This window comes from Perognathus longimembris, chromosome 28, assembly GCF_023159225.1.
Source record: "Perognathus longimembris pacificus isolate PPM17 chromosome 28, ASM2315922v1, whole genome shotgun sequence".
NCBI lineage: Eukaryota > Metazoa > Chordata > Mammalia > Rodentia > Heteromyidae > Perognathus > Perognathus longimembris.
The window spans coordinates 101,772,145-101,791,640 of record NC_063188.1 but is presented as its reverse complement, the minus strand read 5'-3'; the positions used below and the strand labels follow the sequence as shown (position 1 = coordinate 101,791,640).

At 41.1% G+C, this 19,496-nt stretch overlaps 1 protein-coding gene across 4 annotated transcripts in view; it reads right to left on the bottom strand.

The window, feature by feature from the left end:
- The window catches only part of Sh3kbp1 (SH3 domain containing kinase binding protein 1), a 311,679-nt gene that overhangs the window by 210,789 nt on the left and 81,394 nt on the right, over positions 1 to 19,496 (bottom strand). Inside the window, exon 1 of one of the 4 annotated variants that reach the window (XM_048336006.1) lies at positions 15,840 to 15,958. The exons of the other annotated variants lie outside the window; for them this stretch is intronic. Within the exon in view, the coding sequence (XP_048191963.1) occupies positions 15,840 to 15,890 (51 nt within the window). The 5' untranslated portion in view covers positions 15,891 to 15,958. Of the gene's footprint in view, positions 1 to 15,839; positions 15,959 to 19,496 lie in introns of those variants that run through there. 4 annotated transcript variants of the gene reach the window in all.

The following is a 19,496-nucleotide window of genomic DNA, read 5'->3' as shown; positions in this document are numbered from 1 at the left end:
CTCTTACTCTGGTGCTAGTACTGAGGCTTGAACTCGGGGCTTTCCACTCAAGGCTGGTGCTCTACCATTTGTGCTACAACTCCACTTCAGGGGTTTGGTAGTTAATTGAAGAGGAAGAGTCTCACAAAGTTTCCTACCAGGGCTTGCTATGAATTGTGACCCTCCGATCTCAGCCTCCTGAGTAGCTAAGATTACAGGTGGGAGCCCCTAGCATCTGGCCCAGCTCTCATTTTCATCGTTGCAGCAGCACAGAATGCTGGCTATCAGCCTCTTCCCAACAGTCATGGAGACATTTCTTCAGCTCAAGGAAGATCAAACCCTAGAGACAGCTTACAACCCTTTTTTTCTAGTTGCAAGCCTCACATTTCAAAAAGATTTTTTTTCTTTGAAAAGTATTTAATGAAACTAAAGAGTAGTATACCCTAGAGTTTTGTGTTTTTTTAACCACGCTCTGAAATCAAGAATAAAAATCACATCAATACATTTTAAATGTCTTCATATTTGTCTTAAACAACTAGACAGGAGAGAAAACCTTGCACATTAAAGCAAAAAAAAATCCTCACCTAATTTTTTTTTTTTTTTTTTTTTTTTGGCCAGTCCTGGGCCTTGGACTCAGGGCCTGAGCACTGTCCCTGGCTTCTTCCCGCTCAAGGCTAGCACTCTGCCACTTGAGCCACAGCACCGCTTCTGGCCGTTTTTCTGTATATGTGGTGCTGGGGAATCGAACCTAGGGCCTCGTGTATCCGAGGCAGGCACTCTTGCCACTAGGCTATATCCCCAGCCCCCTCACCTAATTTTACAAATGTAACTACTTCTAAGGTTGGGCATGTGCAGCTGAAATAAACTGTGCCCATAGCCCTAACTTTCTGTTCCAAATACATCATGCAACCAATTCACTGTTTCCAATTTTCCAAGGGTTTACGTCCAAGACATTAGGGAACTCAATTTCCAAAAGAACCTTGTTGGCATTCGAACACCAACAGAATTACCAAATCTTTCTACTGGAAAGTCCAGGCCATTATGTTCCCCAAATGGGCTGAAAATGAACCCCATATCAATTATTTAACAACCATCTGGTTGCTAACAAGAGACTTTTGGAAACCAGGCTTAAAATAAAAATGGATTAACTGGTATGAAGTTCAAAAAAATCAACAAGATTCAATATTCAAGTCACATCTCCCTTCATACTTTCTTACCAGCATTTTAATCTCTAATTTCAGAAATTTCATTTCCTCAGCTATTATTGCTGTGACTTTTTGTCACGGTAAAATGGCCGCTAAGATTTCCTATGAGATTCTCTGTAAAGATGACGATGCTAAGAGGTTCTTTTTTCTATCCATGTGTAATTAAGAAATGTGATACACATTTAAGCTAACTTAAAATAACTTTTTAGATGGTGGTATCTCTGTTATTCAAAGAATGTTACCATTGAACAAAGAATTCCCAAATCTGAATTGTTATTTTAAGAACTACTACAGTCTGATATAGTTCTATTTGCGGGTGACCACCTTTGTGGTGTAATGTGAGGAATGTTGAAAAGATGTCTACCCAAAAATCTCTACTCCCCACTCCTCTATTCTTTAGAGTCTTCTAGAGAGTGAATTTTTCACCATTAGATTTAATAATAGATCCAAACAAACCTGACAAATTGTATAGGACTCTACACATTCACACACTGAGACCAAAGGAGGATATGACAAAGACTCAATAGCTATGTGCATATGATTATATAAAATATATATGAATAATTTTATAAATAGTTACATAAAATAATTATGAAATGAACTCCAAGAAAAGGAAACAAGAGATATTTTTAGTTGGTGGTGGTGCTGTTTTTGTTTTCTTTTCCTTTTGTCTTGTTTGATAGTTTGTATTTGAGAGGGTAAGGGGGCATAACAAAGGTAGAACAAAGGGTGAACAAATACAACAGTGGTACTCACTAGACACTATGTGGAAAATGAACTGTACATCTTGTGAGTGGGAATGGAAGGGAAAAACTGGGAGAGAATGAGGGAAGAGGAGACGTGGTTCAAAAAGAATTGTACTCATTACCTGACTCATAAAACTGTAACCCCTCTGTATATCGCCTCTACAATAACCATACAAATAAATTTAAAAACAGACTCAAACAATAATGGAAACAAATAGGACCTTATAATTCATCTGATTCAACTGCCTACTCATAGCTATACTTGCTCAAACTAAGATGGCTCCTCCAATAAATATTTCCTGAATAGCCACTCCGTTCTCAGGATAGCACCACACACTGGGCAAAGGAAGACAAATCCCAGGCCTCTCCCAAGTACTTTTGAGTTGCAGAAATTGGTAAACCTTCCTCTTTACCTTTGTGACCAAGGATACCTTTTCCTCTCAACATTTTTGTATTAATTTTTTTCTCTCACTAGACTAGATTATGGATTGAAAAAGACAAAGGCAGGGGGTTCTGGTAGTGTAGTGTCTTCAAACCTCAATCCTCAGATCTCAGCCTCCTGAGTAGTTAGGATTATAGGCATGAGCCATGTACAGTTGGCTTTAACTTTCTGAATAAAATATATTACAACTTTCAAACCTCATGCACACAGAGAGAGAAACAGAGGAGGAGGCAGAAATAGAAAGACAGACTAGTTCTCATTCCCCTAGTCTAACATTCTCAAGAAGTTATCACTAGGGCTGGGGATATAGCCTAGTGGCCAGAGTGCCTGCCTCGGATACACGAGGCCCTAGGTTCGATTCCCCAGCACCACATATGCAGAAAACGGCCAGAAGCGGCGCTGTGGCTCAAGTGGCAGAGTGCTAGCCTTGAGCGGGAAGAAGCCAGGGACGGTGCTCAGGCCCTGAGTCCAAGGCCCAGGACTGGCCAAAAAAAAAAAAAAAAGAAGTTATCACTACCATCCATAGAGTATGAGTTTCTTGGGTATCTACCAGTTTCTTTGCTTTATTTTTCTTGTGCCAGTCCCAGGGCTTAAATTTAGAGCCTGTGTGCTCTCCCTGAGCTTCTTTTGCTCAAGGCTAGCACTCTACCACTTGAGCCACAGCGCCACTTCTGCCTTTGTTAAGTAGTTTATTGGAGTTAAGAGTCTCACTGACTCTACCAGTTTCTTTAAACAACTATCATACATCAGTATATCATTCACACTGCAATATATCTCCCTTTTCTTACTTGATATGTTTGGAATGTCTTTCCATATTGCTAACAAGCATCCACATTCTTTTTTCTGGCTGTAGAATATTCGATGAGATGGTTGTACTATAATTTATATAACCCCAAATGATAAATTGTGGGATATTTCCATTCTTTTCCAGTTACAAATCATACTATACCTATCCTATGAACAAAATTAACTTCAAACATGCTAGCTCACTATATACTGGGACTATTACACAGTTGAATGATGATCCCTCCTCTTCTGAGATCTCTGATTATCAGAAGCAGCACTAACTAGGTTAAGCTCTCACACAAAGTCTTGACAATTCTGGCCCACAGCAGGCACCCACTTTTCATTTCTATTTTCACACAACTGTACATGTACGATTGCATATTTTTCAACTGTTGGATGCAAACTGTGTTATCTTGGAAATATTTCTATACTACTTTTGTATTCTGCATCACCCCTAGCAGTTTTAGCAATAAGAATATCCTCAACAGATGCTAACTAGCATTGGAGAACACCTTCTTTACTCAAGAATCACAAGCTTTCTAGACCTACATGTCCTTTAGAAAAGAATCTGATTCAATGCCAAAAAATCCAAATTCAACAAACTGAATCCTCTTGGCATACTCTGTACACAGAACAAGAAACATCATGACATTCAGAAGGTGCCCGACATCTCAATTCACAGGCACAAAATGATATTTAAATAGCATCTGTGGTGAGGACTTGGCCAACATATACAAGAAAGTTACAAGTAACACTGATTTGGGGTGGAGATGAGCTCTCTCACACTTTTAAGAATAAATTATGCTTAACATAATTTGCAATCCCATTTGAATTCTACTCTGTAATCTTATGTCACTCATCCAATTGATCAAAAGTAAAATCCAGTTTGATGTAATTGAAGGTGGCTAAGAAAGGCCTCTGGAGAAGGTCACTTCTGAGTTGAAACCTGCATGACAGACAGAAGTAACAGACCAGGCAGAAAGAAATTTCCAGACATAGAAAGAGGTAGATAGGTGACAAACTGGGTTCCAATATAATTTGTTCCAAGTTGAATTGGATGTCCCCTAAAAGATGCTCAGGTCTTAATCCCCAGTACCCGTGAATTTGACCTTATTCAGAAATAGGATCATTGCAGATGATCAAATTTAAATGAAGTTACTTAAGTGAACCCTAATCTGACTGAAGTTCTTACAAAAGGTGGTAGTTGGATAGAGATACACCCATAGGGAGGATGGCACGGAAGGATGAAGGCAGAAATTGGGTGGATTTAACTACCAAAGACAGCCACTAAATCACCCATAGCTAAGGGAATAACATGGAACAAATCTTTACAGATCTCAGAAGGAACCAATCCTACTGACATCGTGACCTTATTGGTCAATTCTCTGTTTCTATTGGTTAAACCATTCAGCCTGTAGTATGTGTTACAGCAGTGGGAACAAACTAATACAATGGATATTGAGTACACTAAGTATTCATACCACCTCAATCAATTTTAGCAGCAGAATCTTTATCTCGCAAACCAGGAAATCAACATATATATACTGCAATTCAGCTCATAACAACCCCTTAAGAAAAAAGTCACAGACCTCCCCCACCAACCCTGAACCATCTGACTACAAAGACCATTTCCTTTGTATCTAAAAAGCCCTCTTCAGTTACTTCAAAATAAAATGCATTACTGGAACAACAATAAAAATAAAATAAAAGCTTCTGGTTTCTTTTTTTAAGAATCTCTCTTCAAGGCCAGGCTCCAGTGGCTCACACCTATAATCCTAAACTCCTCAAGAGACTGAGATCTGAGGATCTCGGTTTAAAGCCAGCCCAGGGAGGAAATCTCTTAGCTCCAATTAACCACCAGAAAACCAGAAGTGATGCTCTAGCTCAAAGTGGTAGAGCATTAGTATTGAGTGAAAAAGCTCAGGGATACCACCCAGTCCTTGAGTTCAAGCCCCATAACCTACAAAAAAAATCTCTCTTCAAGTCTTAGGCCATCCCCCAGGAAGCATCTGAGAGAGTTTTCAGTAGGCCCTTGATTTAAACCCTCAGAGAGCTGGCAAGAAAAGAAAGAACCCAACCTGGGGCCAAACCTAAACAGATTTCGTTTGTTTGTTTTTTTGGCCAGGCCTGGGCTTGGACTCAGGGCCTGAGCACTGTCCCTGGCTTCTTTTTGCTCAAGGCTAGCACTCTGCCACTTGAGGCACAGCACCACTTCTGGCCGTTTTCTATATATGTGGTGCTGGGGAATTGAACCCAGGGCTTCATTATATGAGGCAAGCATTCTTGCCACTAGGCCATATTCCCAGCCCAACCTAAACAGATTTCGTCTTCTACCTCCTAGGGTAGATTCCTAATGCCCCTCCTAGCATAAGCTAGAGCATTAGAAAAGGGGCCAAAAGTTGGCCCAATTTCAGGCTCACTGACATCTGAGAGGTTCCCTGGGACCTGCTTCTACTGAGGGGATGAGGGGGAGGATACTTTACCAAGCAGAGGAATTCGATGATGAACATCTAATCAAAATATTTATGTACCAAACCTTATGTGTCAGGAGGATGAGGACTAGAAACCAAGTGTTTATTATAATTTGATTATGTAAACAAATCTGGTCAAAAATAAAATTAAAGAATAAAAGATTCCAAATGCAACATCAACTATAATAATTATTTTTTTAAACGGCAGTGTAAAATAAGTTAGCATGGAATGGGAAAAGCTGGAGAATGGGGAAATATCAGAAAAGACTTTATGAAAGAGAAGACAGTAAAAATGATTACAATATGATTACACCATGTTATATTGACATTTATTAAGACTATGTTTCCATGTTACATTTGTACAAAGTACATTATAGATTGACAATGTACAATGGCACATTCTGTTTCAAAGACCCACTGAGAAATAAATATTGCAACATGTTTAGCAATGAGGGTCCATTTCTAGCCACCTCAATTATTTTCCTTTTATCAAAATCAATTTGTAGAAGGCCACTTCAATTCTAATTGAGACTTTCATCCAATATTCCTCAGAAAGTTGCCTATCTGGTATTGTCTCCTAACATTATACATGTACTTTTTTTCTCCATGGGTAAACAAAAGTAAAATCCAGTTTCAGGCCAATTCGAGAGGAAAAACCAGTAAACATACATTCCCTAGTACATCCCAAAAGCAGGAAACCCCAGTCCTTACAACAGTTTCCAGAGAGAACGTGGTCTCCTCCAAATTTATGCTGCTAATTTAGTAATTAATAGCTTACATCAGGCAGAAAAAAAGTCTGAATCAAGTTGATGGAAGGCCAATTTAGCAATACCCAGCAAATCTACTGGTAGGCACTTAGCCCCTGCATAGACTCATAAAAGGTGATTTGTTGCAGGAGGAAAAGCTGAAAAGAACCCCAAATAGGGCATCAATTAAACAGAATGAAGTGTTTAGAGCAGAAAAATAGACAAATGCATTGTTGCTTAGGTTGTGGATTTTAAAAATATTTGTATATTTAATTTTGTATGCAAATAGGAGAATTGTGAGAATGTAAAATCAAAGAGTGGCAACGGTGGGGAATCTTAAAGATTTTACTATGAATTTATAATTTTGTACATAAAACACATATAAAAAATACACAAGCAATGAGACTTCATAAGTACATAGCCTTAAATTTCTCTCAGAAGTGCAGTCTTGTTTTTTCCAGTCCTGGGGCTTGAACTCAGGGCCTGAGCACTGTCCTTGGCTTTTTCTCAAGGCTAGAACTCTACCACTAAGCCACATTCCCAGCCCAACAGTGCAGAGTCTTAAAGGAAGGTTTGACAATCTTCACCAGGTTGATTCCTCCTAAGGAAGAATCAAGATACTGTAAGAGTAGGTTTCATGAACAAGGTATGAAACCTAAATGGTTTCTTATTAGTCATCATTTAATTTTTAAAAAATCAAAGAGCTTTCCACACTGCACTGTACAAGCCTAAGGCATAAAGCAAATTTTATCAATGCATCTTATACAATATTAAGAGGTAAAGGTATATAACATAAATGAAATATAATCCAGAACATTATGAATTGCATAGCTTTCTCAGGGGATGCTAAAAATTACAGCAATTATAATTTCTATAAGGAAAAAAAGTGCACTGTGAAGGGCTTAAATACGCATGTGAATACTCATAGCTTCACTTGAAATAGCAAAACCAAAACTGGAAACAAATAAATATACATGACAAGAAGCTGGGCGAATAAATTGTCCAGTAACTATATAATGAACTACTATGCACCCATTGAAAACTCGGTCATGCTATATTATAGAAATATATTTTTAGTATGTTAAATCTTAGAAAACTGATTATGGCATTTTACTATGAACCTATTTGAAAATTATCAATGTGTAGACATTTATACCCAAAAGTTGAAAAAGGTCAGGAGAAGATTGAGAAAAAATGTGAACTATGGTGACCTCTGGACAGTAATCACAAAAGATTTTTGTATGTATACATTTTGGCTGATCCACAACTCTTCTATGATAACGTTTTTAAATATATGGTTTTAACTTTTTTAAATGTTAGCTATTTTCCTTCTTCCTTGGCAGATATAATGCTCTCTGTGGATGAGAATTCAACATGAAATATATTGCTTGCTCTCCCCTCTCTCCCTGATCTCTCCTCTCTCCCTGCCTCTTCTCTCTTTGTTGGTCTTTTAATGGCTTCTCTGGTACATTAGAAATTGGAGAGGGGAACGATAACAGGTCTAATATTTCAAGGTTGCCTTTATCTCTTTTATTGTTTATTTTTGTGCCAGTACCAAGGCTTAAACTTAGGGCCTCCTGCTCTTGTTCACTGGGCTTTCTTGCTCACAGCTGGGACTCTACTACTTGAACCACATTTCCAGTCCAGTATTTTACTAGTTAGTTGACTATAGAGTTCCTCTTTTAAAATGCAGATATTATGTTAAGCTAGTGGTTTATAGTGGGGGCAACTGTGCACCCGAAGGGAAATTTAGTAATATCTACTCTTCATTGTCACCACTTGTGCTTCTGACATCTAGAGGATAGAGACCAAGGTGCTGATAACCATTGTATAAGACACAGGTCAGCCTCAACAACAGAATTAACTGGCTTAAAATGGCAATGGTGCTGAGGTTGACAAGTTCTGCGTTAGGATACTCTGTCTCCCTGTAGGTTGCTAATCCTCCATGAACAGTATACTCCAGTGGTAGTTGTCAGAACATATGGCCAAGAGACCTATCTAGTACCAACCTGGGAGACAAAATATATGATCAACCCCTTTTCTTGCTTTAAGACCTGAAGCAGAAAATCCTGCCATGCTCTGGATCTGACTCTGTCCTCTGTAATTTAGGAATGGTGCCATCCACTTCTTAGGATTTAGAGAAGCGTCAACACAAAAATACAAAAGAAAAGGGGGCTGTAAACTATAAAGCACCATGCACATATGAATGACATTAGCATCCCAGGACTCTAATTGTCTAGGCTTGCCAATGAACACACATTTAGGGTTTCAGTAAGTCTTTATTTTTAGCACATTATCACTGCCTTAAATCATATTGCCTAGTCCATGTGCCAACTCAACAGTAATACCTTTATTAATATGTAACAGCCAAAAAAAAAGAACTCCTTTCCCAAAAATGAAGGTGAGGGCAAGTCTCAAGTGGTAGAGTACCTCTTAGCAAGTGGAAAGACCAGAGTTCAAACACCAGTAGTACCATAAAAGTTAGCTATGGATAATCTCACATAAGGCAATACTTAATTAAACTTCATAGTATAGCACTCTGTTTTTTTGTTTATATATATTTAGATATGTTAATTGCAAAAATGAGGGATTTCGTTAGGACATGTATATAATGTATTTTGTCCATATTCACCCCCTCATTTGCTCTCTCTTATCCTCTCTCTCCTTCCTGCTGCTGATCTCTTTCCTCTCCTCAAAAAATCCCCCCCTTTTGAGTCTTTTTGTTTTTGCTAGTCTTGGGGCTTGAACTCTGGGCCTGGGTGTTTTCCCTGAGCTTCTTTTTGCTCAAGGCTAGCACTTTACCACTTTAGCCATAGCACCACTTCCAGCTTTTTCTGAGTATTTTATTGGAAATAAAAGCCTGACTTTCCTGTCCAGGGTGGCTTTGAACTGCAATCCTCAGATCTTAGCCTACTAAGTATCTAGGATTACAGGCATGAGCCACCAATGCTCGACTTGAGATTTTTTTGTCTGTGTTGTTTTTGTTTTTAACATGGTATTGGTCTTTATGAGTCTGGTTTTGTTTTGTTTTGTTTTTTCATTTAGCATGGGGATTCATTTTCTGGTAAATAATTTCATTCTTCCGATGGCTGAATAATACCCTCTGTGGATATATAACACATTTTTAATCCACTCATCTGTTCATGAGCACCTTAGTAAATCTGACAAACTTCCAATAGTCAACTTCCAAACTTAGTTATTGTGAAAAGCTGTCGGGGGTCTCTAGCCTCCCACGTTCTCCTGACCCGAAGGAGAGATGGGGAAGCACGCCCTGACCGGGCAAGCCAAGAAAGCAAAGGGTCGATGGACCGCCCGCACCCAGCCCTCCCTCACTGGAGGACAATCAGACGCGTTGGAGAGCTAAGTCAGTGCAAAGTCTCGTTTACTGAGGTAGATCCTTCTATTAAATAAGGCACAGGAGCCAATCAGGTCAAAGATCGGCAGGAAGGGGAGGGGTGTACGTGCACCTATCTAGGGACTGTAGGGGAGGCCTGAGCTGTCTGTCAAGGGTGGAAGGGCCGAGGGACCAATCCTAAGAGGCGGCCTTATTTTAAGTCACAGCCCACAGGACCCCTCCGGGTTCACCATTAGGCACCATCTTGGCCACACATGGTCCCAAGGCTGGGAGACAGGGCCAGCTAGAACCACCTTTCCGGTGTAATAGCCACACCTGACCCCGAGGCTGGGAAACAGGTGGGGCCAGCTAGGACCCAGGTTCGGGAGTAATAGCCACGTGGCCCCAGGGCTGGGAAACAGGCGGGGCCAGCTAATTGCCCCTTTCTGATGTAACATGCCCCTGCATGTCCCACAAATAGCTAGCACCCAATGTCTAAAAGCAGGTTAAGAGTATTAACCCTGGTATATGTCTAGGATAGTCCTAGCAGATGATCACAATAGCTCAGTAGCTATGGACATATGATCATGTAAGATGATGCTAAGTGAAATGAACTCCAAGATGTGGAAACACGTGGTTTGTCATTGTTGTTATTTTTAACACCCTATGTGAAATTATTATTTTTTTCTTTTGTTTATCTTCCCTACAGTTTAGCCCCTGTTGTCACTGTATTTGATTTTGGTACTCTGGATAGTATATATTTTGTCTGAATTAGGGAAGGGAAGGGGATCATCAAAATGGTGGGACAAAGGGTAAAAGGCAAACCAATGCAACAGCCATACTTACAAGGCAATATGTTGTAAACTTACTGCCTAACTGGGGGGAGGGGGGCAGGAACTGGGGAGGAGGGAAAGATGGGAGAAAAATGAGGGAAAAAGTAACAAGTATGACAAGAAATATACTCATTACCTTATTGTGTAATTATAACCCTTCTGTACAACACCTTGACAATAAAAATTATTTAAAAAGTATTAACCCCTCATTTCTATGTATTTTTTATTACAAGAAATTATGTATAGTGTATTCACCAAGTTTGCCATACAGAATCCTTACATTTGGAATGTTAAGTATGTCTGGCTTGCTTTTATATAGATATTCATCTAGATTTTTTGCCAAGAAATCAGTATTTTATTTAGTATGCTAAAACAATTTTCCTTAAATGCCAATACTCATGAGAAGTGAATGATCCTTACTTTATATAGATGTTCATTAATCTCTGGTGGGGAGACATTAATCACAAATCCCCTTCCCCCACACTATGTCCATTTCAGTAAAGTCTCCATTACTATGATAATAAATTCTCACAGCTGAACATTTCCATACTCAACTAGAGGGCCTTGCCCCTCCCTCTACCTGTTCATTTTACCAGGCACATCCTCAGTCAGCCCTCCTTCGGTGCCAATTTCTGACAGCCATTAGGGAGGCCACATTCCACTCCTTCAGCAGTTGTGAGATCTAAAACTCCAGCCAGGCACCATCACTGTAAATGCAAAATACAGACTTCCACAAAGAGAGGGTCTAGCAGATAATTGTATGTGCACAACTTAGAACAAATTAAATGCTCTCCATTTTTGTTGTACTCTAGGCTTGTCCTGATTCAAAGAAGTTATTATCAGTGACATGTGTTTTGCTTCGGTGCTAGGTATACAAGACAGATTCAGTGCATGAAAATTCAGCAATCTGTACTCTTTTTTTTGCCAGTCCTGGGGCTTGGACCCTGGCTTTTTTTTTTGCTCAAGGCTAGCACTCTACAGAGAGGGGGGGGGGAAGGAAAAAGAACTGGACATATAGCTTGGGAGATAAGGTTCCAGACTAGCAAGCACAAGGCCCTGAGTTCAAACTCCTGTTCTGGCAAAAACAATAAAAACTCTTGGAGTTGGGGATTTAGCTCAGTGGAACAGCACTTGTCTGGCAAGGGCAAGGCCCTGAGTTCAGTCCTCAGCTCTGTGGAAGGAAGGAAAGGAAGGAAGGAAGGAAGGAAGGAAGGAAGGAAGGAAGGAAGGAAGGAAGGAAGGAAGGAAGGAAGGGAGGGAGGGAGGGAGGGAGGGAGGGAGGGAGGGAGGGAGGGAGGGAGGGAAGGAGGGAGGGAGGGAGGGAGGGAGGGAGGGGGAGAGGGAGGGAGGGGGAGAGGGAGGGAGGGAGGAAGGGCAAACCACTGCTGGTTCAGGCCTATAATTCAAGCTACTTATGATGCTGAAATCTGATAGCAGTTCGAAACCAGCATGGGCGGAGAAGTCCATAAGACTCTTATTTCCAATTAAGTAGCCAAAAGCCAAAAGTGGAGGTGTGGCTCAAGTGATAGAGTGAAAAAAAATAGCCAAGGGAGAGCATGAGGCCCTGAATTCAAGCCCCAGTATTGGCACAAAAACAAAGACAATACCAGTTTGTTTGTTTTTTTTTTTTGTGGAATTAAGGAGTGCAAGAGAGCACCATGCATACTGTGGAAAAAAACTATTCATTTGCAAAACATATTTCAATTATATGTGTGTCCGATGCAGACATGTGCACCAAGTTGTCATAGGGTTCTTTTGGGGAAGGGAGGAGAAGCTATGGCTGTTTTTTTTTTCTTTTCTTGAGACGCCTCACCGTGTAGTCTAGGTTGGTCTCGAACCCATTACTTAGCCTAGGTTGGCCCTGAACTTAAGATTTTCTTTCTCAGTCTCCCAGGTACTAGAATTATACCTATGTGCCATCATGCATAGCTCCTGAGTTACTTTTTTAACTGTAGCACATGACCAATACGTCAGACAGACCTGGATTCTAGTTTTGGCTATTACAACCTGTGTGAATAGAAATACGTCACCTCACTTTGCTGAATCTCTGTTTTTCCATCTTTCTTTCTCTTGTTTTTGTGCTAGTACTTGTTCTTGAACTCAGGGCATTACATTCCCACTTGTCTTTTGTCCCTCAAGATTGGTGCTCTACCACCTCTGGCTGGGTTTTTTTTGGGGGGGGGGTTAACTGGAAATTGGGGTCATGTCAACTTTTCTACCCAGTGGCTTTGAACCGTGATATTCAGATCTCAGCCTCCTGAGTAGTTAGGATTAGAGGTGTGAGCCACCAGCACCAAGCCATTTTGCAATTTCAAAAGTGAGGATAACAATGTCTTCTCACTGGTATTGGTGGTAAGCTGATGAACAATCTGCCATGAGGTGCTACATAAACATTGTTTCTAGCTCTGCTGCCATAACACTATGTCCTAAGGTAGATTTTTTTATCAGTAGGGAGGAAACTTGAAGGAAATGCTAGAAGAAGGGGGCTGTGCCATGGCTGAGCCCCAATCATGTGACTCTGTTGAAGGCCCAGGGAGAACAAACCACTAACATTTGAGAACACACAGTGGGGCAGGGAAAGCAATTGTCCCAGCAAACTTGATGATAAATCATCCAGCTTTGTGTTCTTGACCAGAGGGAAAATCACTTTCCAATATAATAGGGTTTTTCCCATTATTCTTGGCAAGAAGTAGGAAAAAAAGCAGAAGGGGAAAAAGGCCTCACTCAAGAACTAAGCATTTGTTTTAAGCAAATCACTTTGAAGACAGGTGGTTTTCATTTTGAGAACAAAAATGATGCTTAAAACAGTTAAAGGGTGACTCGGGATACCAGCCAAAGGCTTATGAAGAGAGGGAAACAGAGCCCTGAGGTCTGGAATGTCCCCAATGTGCCCAAGCTATGATAGATGTAGAATGAAGGAGGAGGGGAGTCCCACACAGAAAATAATAGAACTGGCTTTATTAGCTTGCAATCACAAACTACTCAAAAATCATCCACTAAATTATCCAAAACAACTATCCAGTCACCAAATATTTAATGAGCATCTACTGTATAACTAGAACTGAAGTAGAGGCTAGTGACACAGTGAGAATAAAACAGACCAAGGCCCCAGCCTTCCTGGAGCTGAAATTCCACTCAAGGAGATAGCATATGCCAATAAATCAATGAGTCAACAAAATTTTTTCCAGGCTATGATACAACTACTCTGTAAGAATGGTGATGAGCCAGTTTCTGTTGGTTTATATTTCTAATCCTAGATACCGAGAAGTATGAGATGTGGAGGATCAAGGTTCAAAGTCAAAGTCAGTATGGGCACAAGTCTGTGAGACTCCATCTTAAATTAACTAGGAAATTGCTGGACTGGAGATAGGGCTCAAGTGATAGGTAGAGCACCAGTTGTGAGAAAGAGAGTCGTGTCAAGAGTGTAAGGCCCCTGTCACTGGTGCGCGCGCGCACACACACACACACACACACACACACACACACACACACATACACAGTGATAATATAAAAAGAAAGAAAATGTAAGATGGAGGTAGTCCCTTTAGAGAAGATGACCCAGGAGTGCTTAGAATACTTTTTTGGTCCATCATGGGGCTTGAACTCAAGGCCTGAGCTCTGTTGCTGAGCTTTTTCACTCAAAGCCACTCTACCACTTAGAGCCACAGCTCTATTTCTGGTTTTTTGTTGGTTAATTGGAGATAAAAGTCTCACGGACTTTCCTGACTGCACTGGCTTCAAACCACAATCCGCAGATCTCAGTCTCCTGAGTAGCTAGAGGTGAGCTACCCAGCCCCTATGAATATGTGTAAATCAGAAATTAGATGAACTGCTGAGTGATATTCATCAGAGTTTATATTTTCTTACCCCTAGACAATCTTTCAAGTTTAGTTTCTAAACTCAAAGCTGAACCCAAAACATCAACTCCAACATATCTGTGACACATAAGTAGAGCACACTAATCCCCTCTCCTTAGGACCACTTTTGTAGGATCACTTGACCATCCAACTGGCCAACCCCAAGAGCAAATTATGAACCAACCAAGAGAACTTGGTGGTCTACAAAGCATCCTTGAAACAAGCCAAAAGAGCAATATTGGTGACATTTAAATACTGGCATCCAGCATACTTTGTGTTTGTGGAAGAATACACCAGGGGAAGGATGGGTTGAGGCGGGTGCTCTCATATTTGTCTCTTCAAATACAAGAAGTCCTGTGAAAGGCTATGACTGAGAAATTCAGATGAAACGCATTAAGACTTGGAGGGATTTTTCTGTGTGCACGTGCTGGTATGAGGGCTTGAACTCAGAGACTTGAGCTCTTACATGGCTGGCGCTCTAGCCACACCGACACTTCCGACTTTTGTTTGCTAGTTATGGCAGAAAGAGTCTCATGGTCTTTTCAGCCTTCTCATTAACTAGGAATATAGACGGAAGCCACTGGCATCCATCTTTGAAGGATTTTTGTTAGAGGTACAAAGCTATTGTGCTAGCTGAATAGAGATTTAAGCTTATCCAGATACTTCCATGGGCATCTACCCTTGGCTTTTTCACTCAAGGCTGATGCTCTATCTCTTGAGCCACACTTCCATTTCCGGCTTTTATTTGCTGTCTAATTGGAGATAAAAATCTTGTGGGCTTTTTGGCCTGGACTAGTAGCTTCTTCTAACCTTAATCCTCAAATATCAGCCTCCTGAGTAGCTGGGATTACAGGAGTAAGCCACCTGTACCTGGCTTTGAACAGTGCTTCTGACTTTCTATCTCCTACCTGCCATCCCCTTTATACCATCCCCTTTATTCCATCCCACCACAGGAAAGCTGAATTGCACACCTGGCTCCATCCTAGACTCTTAAATCTGCTGGCTGCCCCAGAAATCTTACCTACCCCCAACCCCGTGGGGTCCCTTACTAGCAAAATGGATGCCTGTCAGGATTTGACTAGATAGGGCTGTCAGTGCGCAGTGTTCCTTGGGGGAAATGCATCTGCTGAAGACAGCAGCCACAGAAGGAAAGAAAGACCAAGCCAAATGACAAGATAGTTTCAAATCCTTAGAAATGCTGCTAGAAGACAGACTCAGCCAAAAGAAGCTACTTTTGTTACAGAGGGTAGCTTGGTGGGGTGGAGGGTGGGGGAGATGATTCCCTTTCACTATAAACAAGAAAAATCAACACCTGGGTCCAAGTAGAAAACTATTTGTCACTACCTCAGAAGGACAGAGGTCCTAGCCTATGAAATAGTTAGGCAACAGGCTAGAAAAGATACAGACAGAACAATCAAAACAAACCTATGGCCTACTTACACTCTCAGACAAGTCTGTGATACTTGGAGATTTGGCTGCTGGAGGATCCATTTTGTGGAGAATAAAACGGTGAGATGTGGCTGGCTGAACTCTGGGCAGGACTGAGTTCCGTGCTCTCCCAGAACTACAAGCCTCTCACTGATTCACTTGGCAGCAGAATTATTCTAAGCATCCTGTCCCATGCCCAACCCTCCTGCCCCTCCCACTATACAGTCACACTGGTGAGGGTTTTTTTTTTTTTTTTCTTCTTCAATTCTTTGCACTTAGTTCGGTCACAAATCAAATGAAACTGAGCTTTCAAAATTAATCCAATCTTTGGCACTTGAGAGAGTGGAACCTTTACAACCAAAAAGGAAGAAGAGCCACCTAATTAGGAAGAAGTTATAATTAACATCAGAGAGAAGAGAGGCAGAGAACCGCAGAGTCTGCAGTAACAGCAAAATGGAGATTATTTGAGACAGCTGAGACACTCCACCCAGGCCTCCAGAAGGAGAGACATGCACGGGAAACAAAGGGCATATGGTGTTTGCTTTCTTCAACATCCGTTCTCACCATTAAGAGCTGCACCAGCAAATGCTCATTACTTACATGTGGACAAACCTCACCCTGAAATAGACTCTGATATACAGTTTACAATTAAATGACTTTTCAATGCAAAAGCCCACCTTGATTTTTATGATATATAAAGCAGAATTTAAAGTCCTAATAACTGGCAGAATATCTAGTTGGTTTAGTGAAGTGTAAATTAATCTTGAAAGAAAGTCAATTTTTTTTGTAATTTTGAGTTCATAGTGTACTAGGATACTGACACATGTTTGGAGTAGGACTTTTATTTTTTTCCCAAGGAATGATTCTAATCACTAGGTATCAGTGATTTTTATGTTTACTACGAGTTATATTTTACTTTAATATTTCATTCTAAAGCACACAGATCTTACTAATATGAGAAAATATTTTCCCATGTGCCAATGTTAACAGCATCCCCCATATTGCCTTCACTGTTAAACTGTCCAAAGGTAAACCTCCCATTATTCTCCAGCCTATTGGAATCACTAATCACATCCATTACCAATCACCTAGCCAGGATATCTACGTTTCTACAGATAATAAGCTCAAAGTCAGATGATCATCTTGCCTGTCTTTAACATAGAAAAGCTATCCCCCCGCAAGTGAAAGGAAATGGGGTACAAACAATTCAATGTGATTGCCCAAAAGTTCCAAGTGAGCACTCTTGGTTGCCTACCCCAGTTCCCTTCCTTCTGGAGGAAGAGTCGCCTAATCAAATCTAAGATAATCACTGGTTCAGAGCAGGCAACAGGAACTAAACTCACCCAATCAGCTTGCAAGCATGAACTCTTCCATATAGGCTGTTAATAAGAAAGCAAAGGCCACACTGCCAAAGGCTATCAATGACTGCCATGCTATAACTGAGAAGCCAGTCCTGAAGTGAAGCTATTACCACAATGATACCATGAAAGGTGCAGCAAAAACAAAACAAAACAAAGCACAGGTTTCCTATGTCACATTCACATTGAACAACTCACACTTCCCCTGGGGTCTACCTTCCTCTAGCCTCCCATTATGTGAGATAACAAGTGTGTGTTTAAGACAGTCCCAGACAGGTTTCTGTTACATGAAATCTAAAAGCATGCTGACAGGGATGAGTTAGGCAGTAGCTGGAGAGCAAGAGTTTGTAATTTGGCAAAAGATACTCCTTAAAGTAAATAATACTCGCTGAAAACATTCCCTTAATGTTAAAGAAAAAGGAGACATTACAAAGAGCCTAGGGCTAGGCATAGTAAATGGGCAGTTACTGCAAATGGACACAAAGTGTCTTTGGGGAGGTGATGGAAATGTTTGAGAATAAGATTGAAACTTTGTGCAACTATGTACTAAAAACCAGTGACTAGGACACTGAATGCACTGATGGTGTGTAAATTTAGATTTGGCAAAACTATTTTTTTTCTGTTTCTGTTGTTATTGATATGAGTGGGTGAAATGAACCTTTAGCACTCAGTTAGCTTGGTATTTTACTGGTTAATTGGAGACAAGAATCTCACAAACTTTTCTGCCCCTGCTGCTTGGAACAGCAATCCTTTTATCTCAGTGGCTTGGATTACAGGTGTGAGTTACCAACACAAGCTGTTTCTCTCTCTCTCTGTGTGTGTGTGTGTGTGTGTGTGTGTGTGTGTGCACCCCAGTCCTAGGTCTTAAACTCTGTCCCTGAGCTTTCATACTCTTTCATACTCTTGAGCTATATTTCTACTTCCAACTTCTTGGCGGTTAATTGGAGATAAAGAGTCTAACAGACTTTCCTACCCAGTCTGGCTTCAAATCTCAATCCTCAGACCTTAGCCTCCAGAGTAGCTAGGATTGCAGGCATGAGCCACTGTTTGCCTGGTCACAAAGGTGTTTCTTAAAGCTGTGTGGATGCAGGTTTTCATTCAGGAGAGGTTTACTCATTTAAATCCTTCCTTCAGTGGTTCCCTATTACCTATAAAATCCAACTTTCTTACAATAGCATGCACAATCCCTTTACACACACACACACACACACACACACACACACACACACACACACACACACACACACCATTTTATGGCCTGGCAAGGCCTGATTTCCAGATAGTCATCAAAGAGGCAGTGCACCTCCAGGCCTCTGCTCACACTAAATCCTCTTCTGTGGTGGAACTCGCCCATCCCCCATCTGATCCTCTCTTCCTCAGACTCTTGGGCTTCTTTATTACCATAGAGGCTCCCTTCCCACACTAGGCACATAGCATAATGGGTAGAAAGAAAGGTAAGTTTCTACCTGTCCCTCTCCCAGACTTGCCTGAGGGGGAGAGGGTCTAAAACAGCACTAGGACATAGAAGACATTCAACAGATACCCTGAAACTGCTCTGACATTTCCCCTGGGAAGGGCAACCCTTTCTCTCACAGGTCACTTGTGTCATTTGAGGTAGGAGGTCTAAGAACCAGAGGCAGGTTCCAGGGTTGCTTGCTGTCACCCATACCAACTGTCCTACACAGTGACATCAAGCTCGGCAGGCAACACAGCCTGATCCCTTGAGGCCTACAACACAATAAGGAAGACTCAGGCTCCTGGTGCTGATCACTCTGAGACCTGCTTCTCTGTTCAGATAATCACAGCTGAGCTAGAAGTTCCGAGGAATGAAACACAATGTGTCCCACACACCGTGCAAGTGGCAGAAAAGAAAAAGGAGGTTCCAAAGTTTCTCTTCCTTTCCTTAGACAAGATAAGGACACGAGGTGGCAAACAGGGTTGTTGTTTGTTTTTGTTTTTTCTTGTTTGTTCTGTTTTGTTTGCCCGAACTTAGTTCTTCCCACTTTCACTCAACCCTTTCACTCGTGGCTGGCATGCTACCACTTAAGCCATACTTCCAGCCTAGTTAGTTGTTTTTTTCTTTGCAGGTTCATTTGGAGATGGAGTCTCATGGACTTTTCTATCCAGGCAGGCTTCAAACCTTCATCCTCCAGATCTTAGCTCCCTAAGTTGCTAGGACCTCAAGTATGAGCCATGGGTACCCCCAGCTAAACAGTTGTGAATAAAGACTGCAAGTTAAGAGAGGGACAGAGTGATGGGTTGGTGAGTGAGACTGACTGGAATATATTTGTATATGTGTGGAAATGTCACA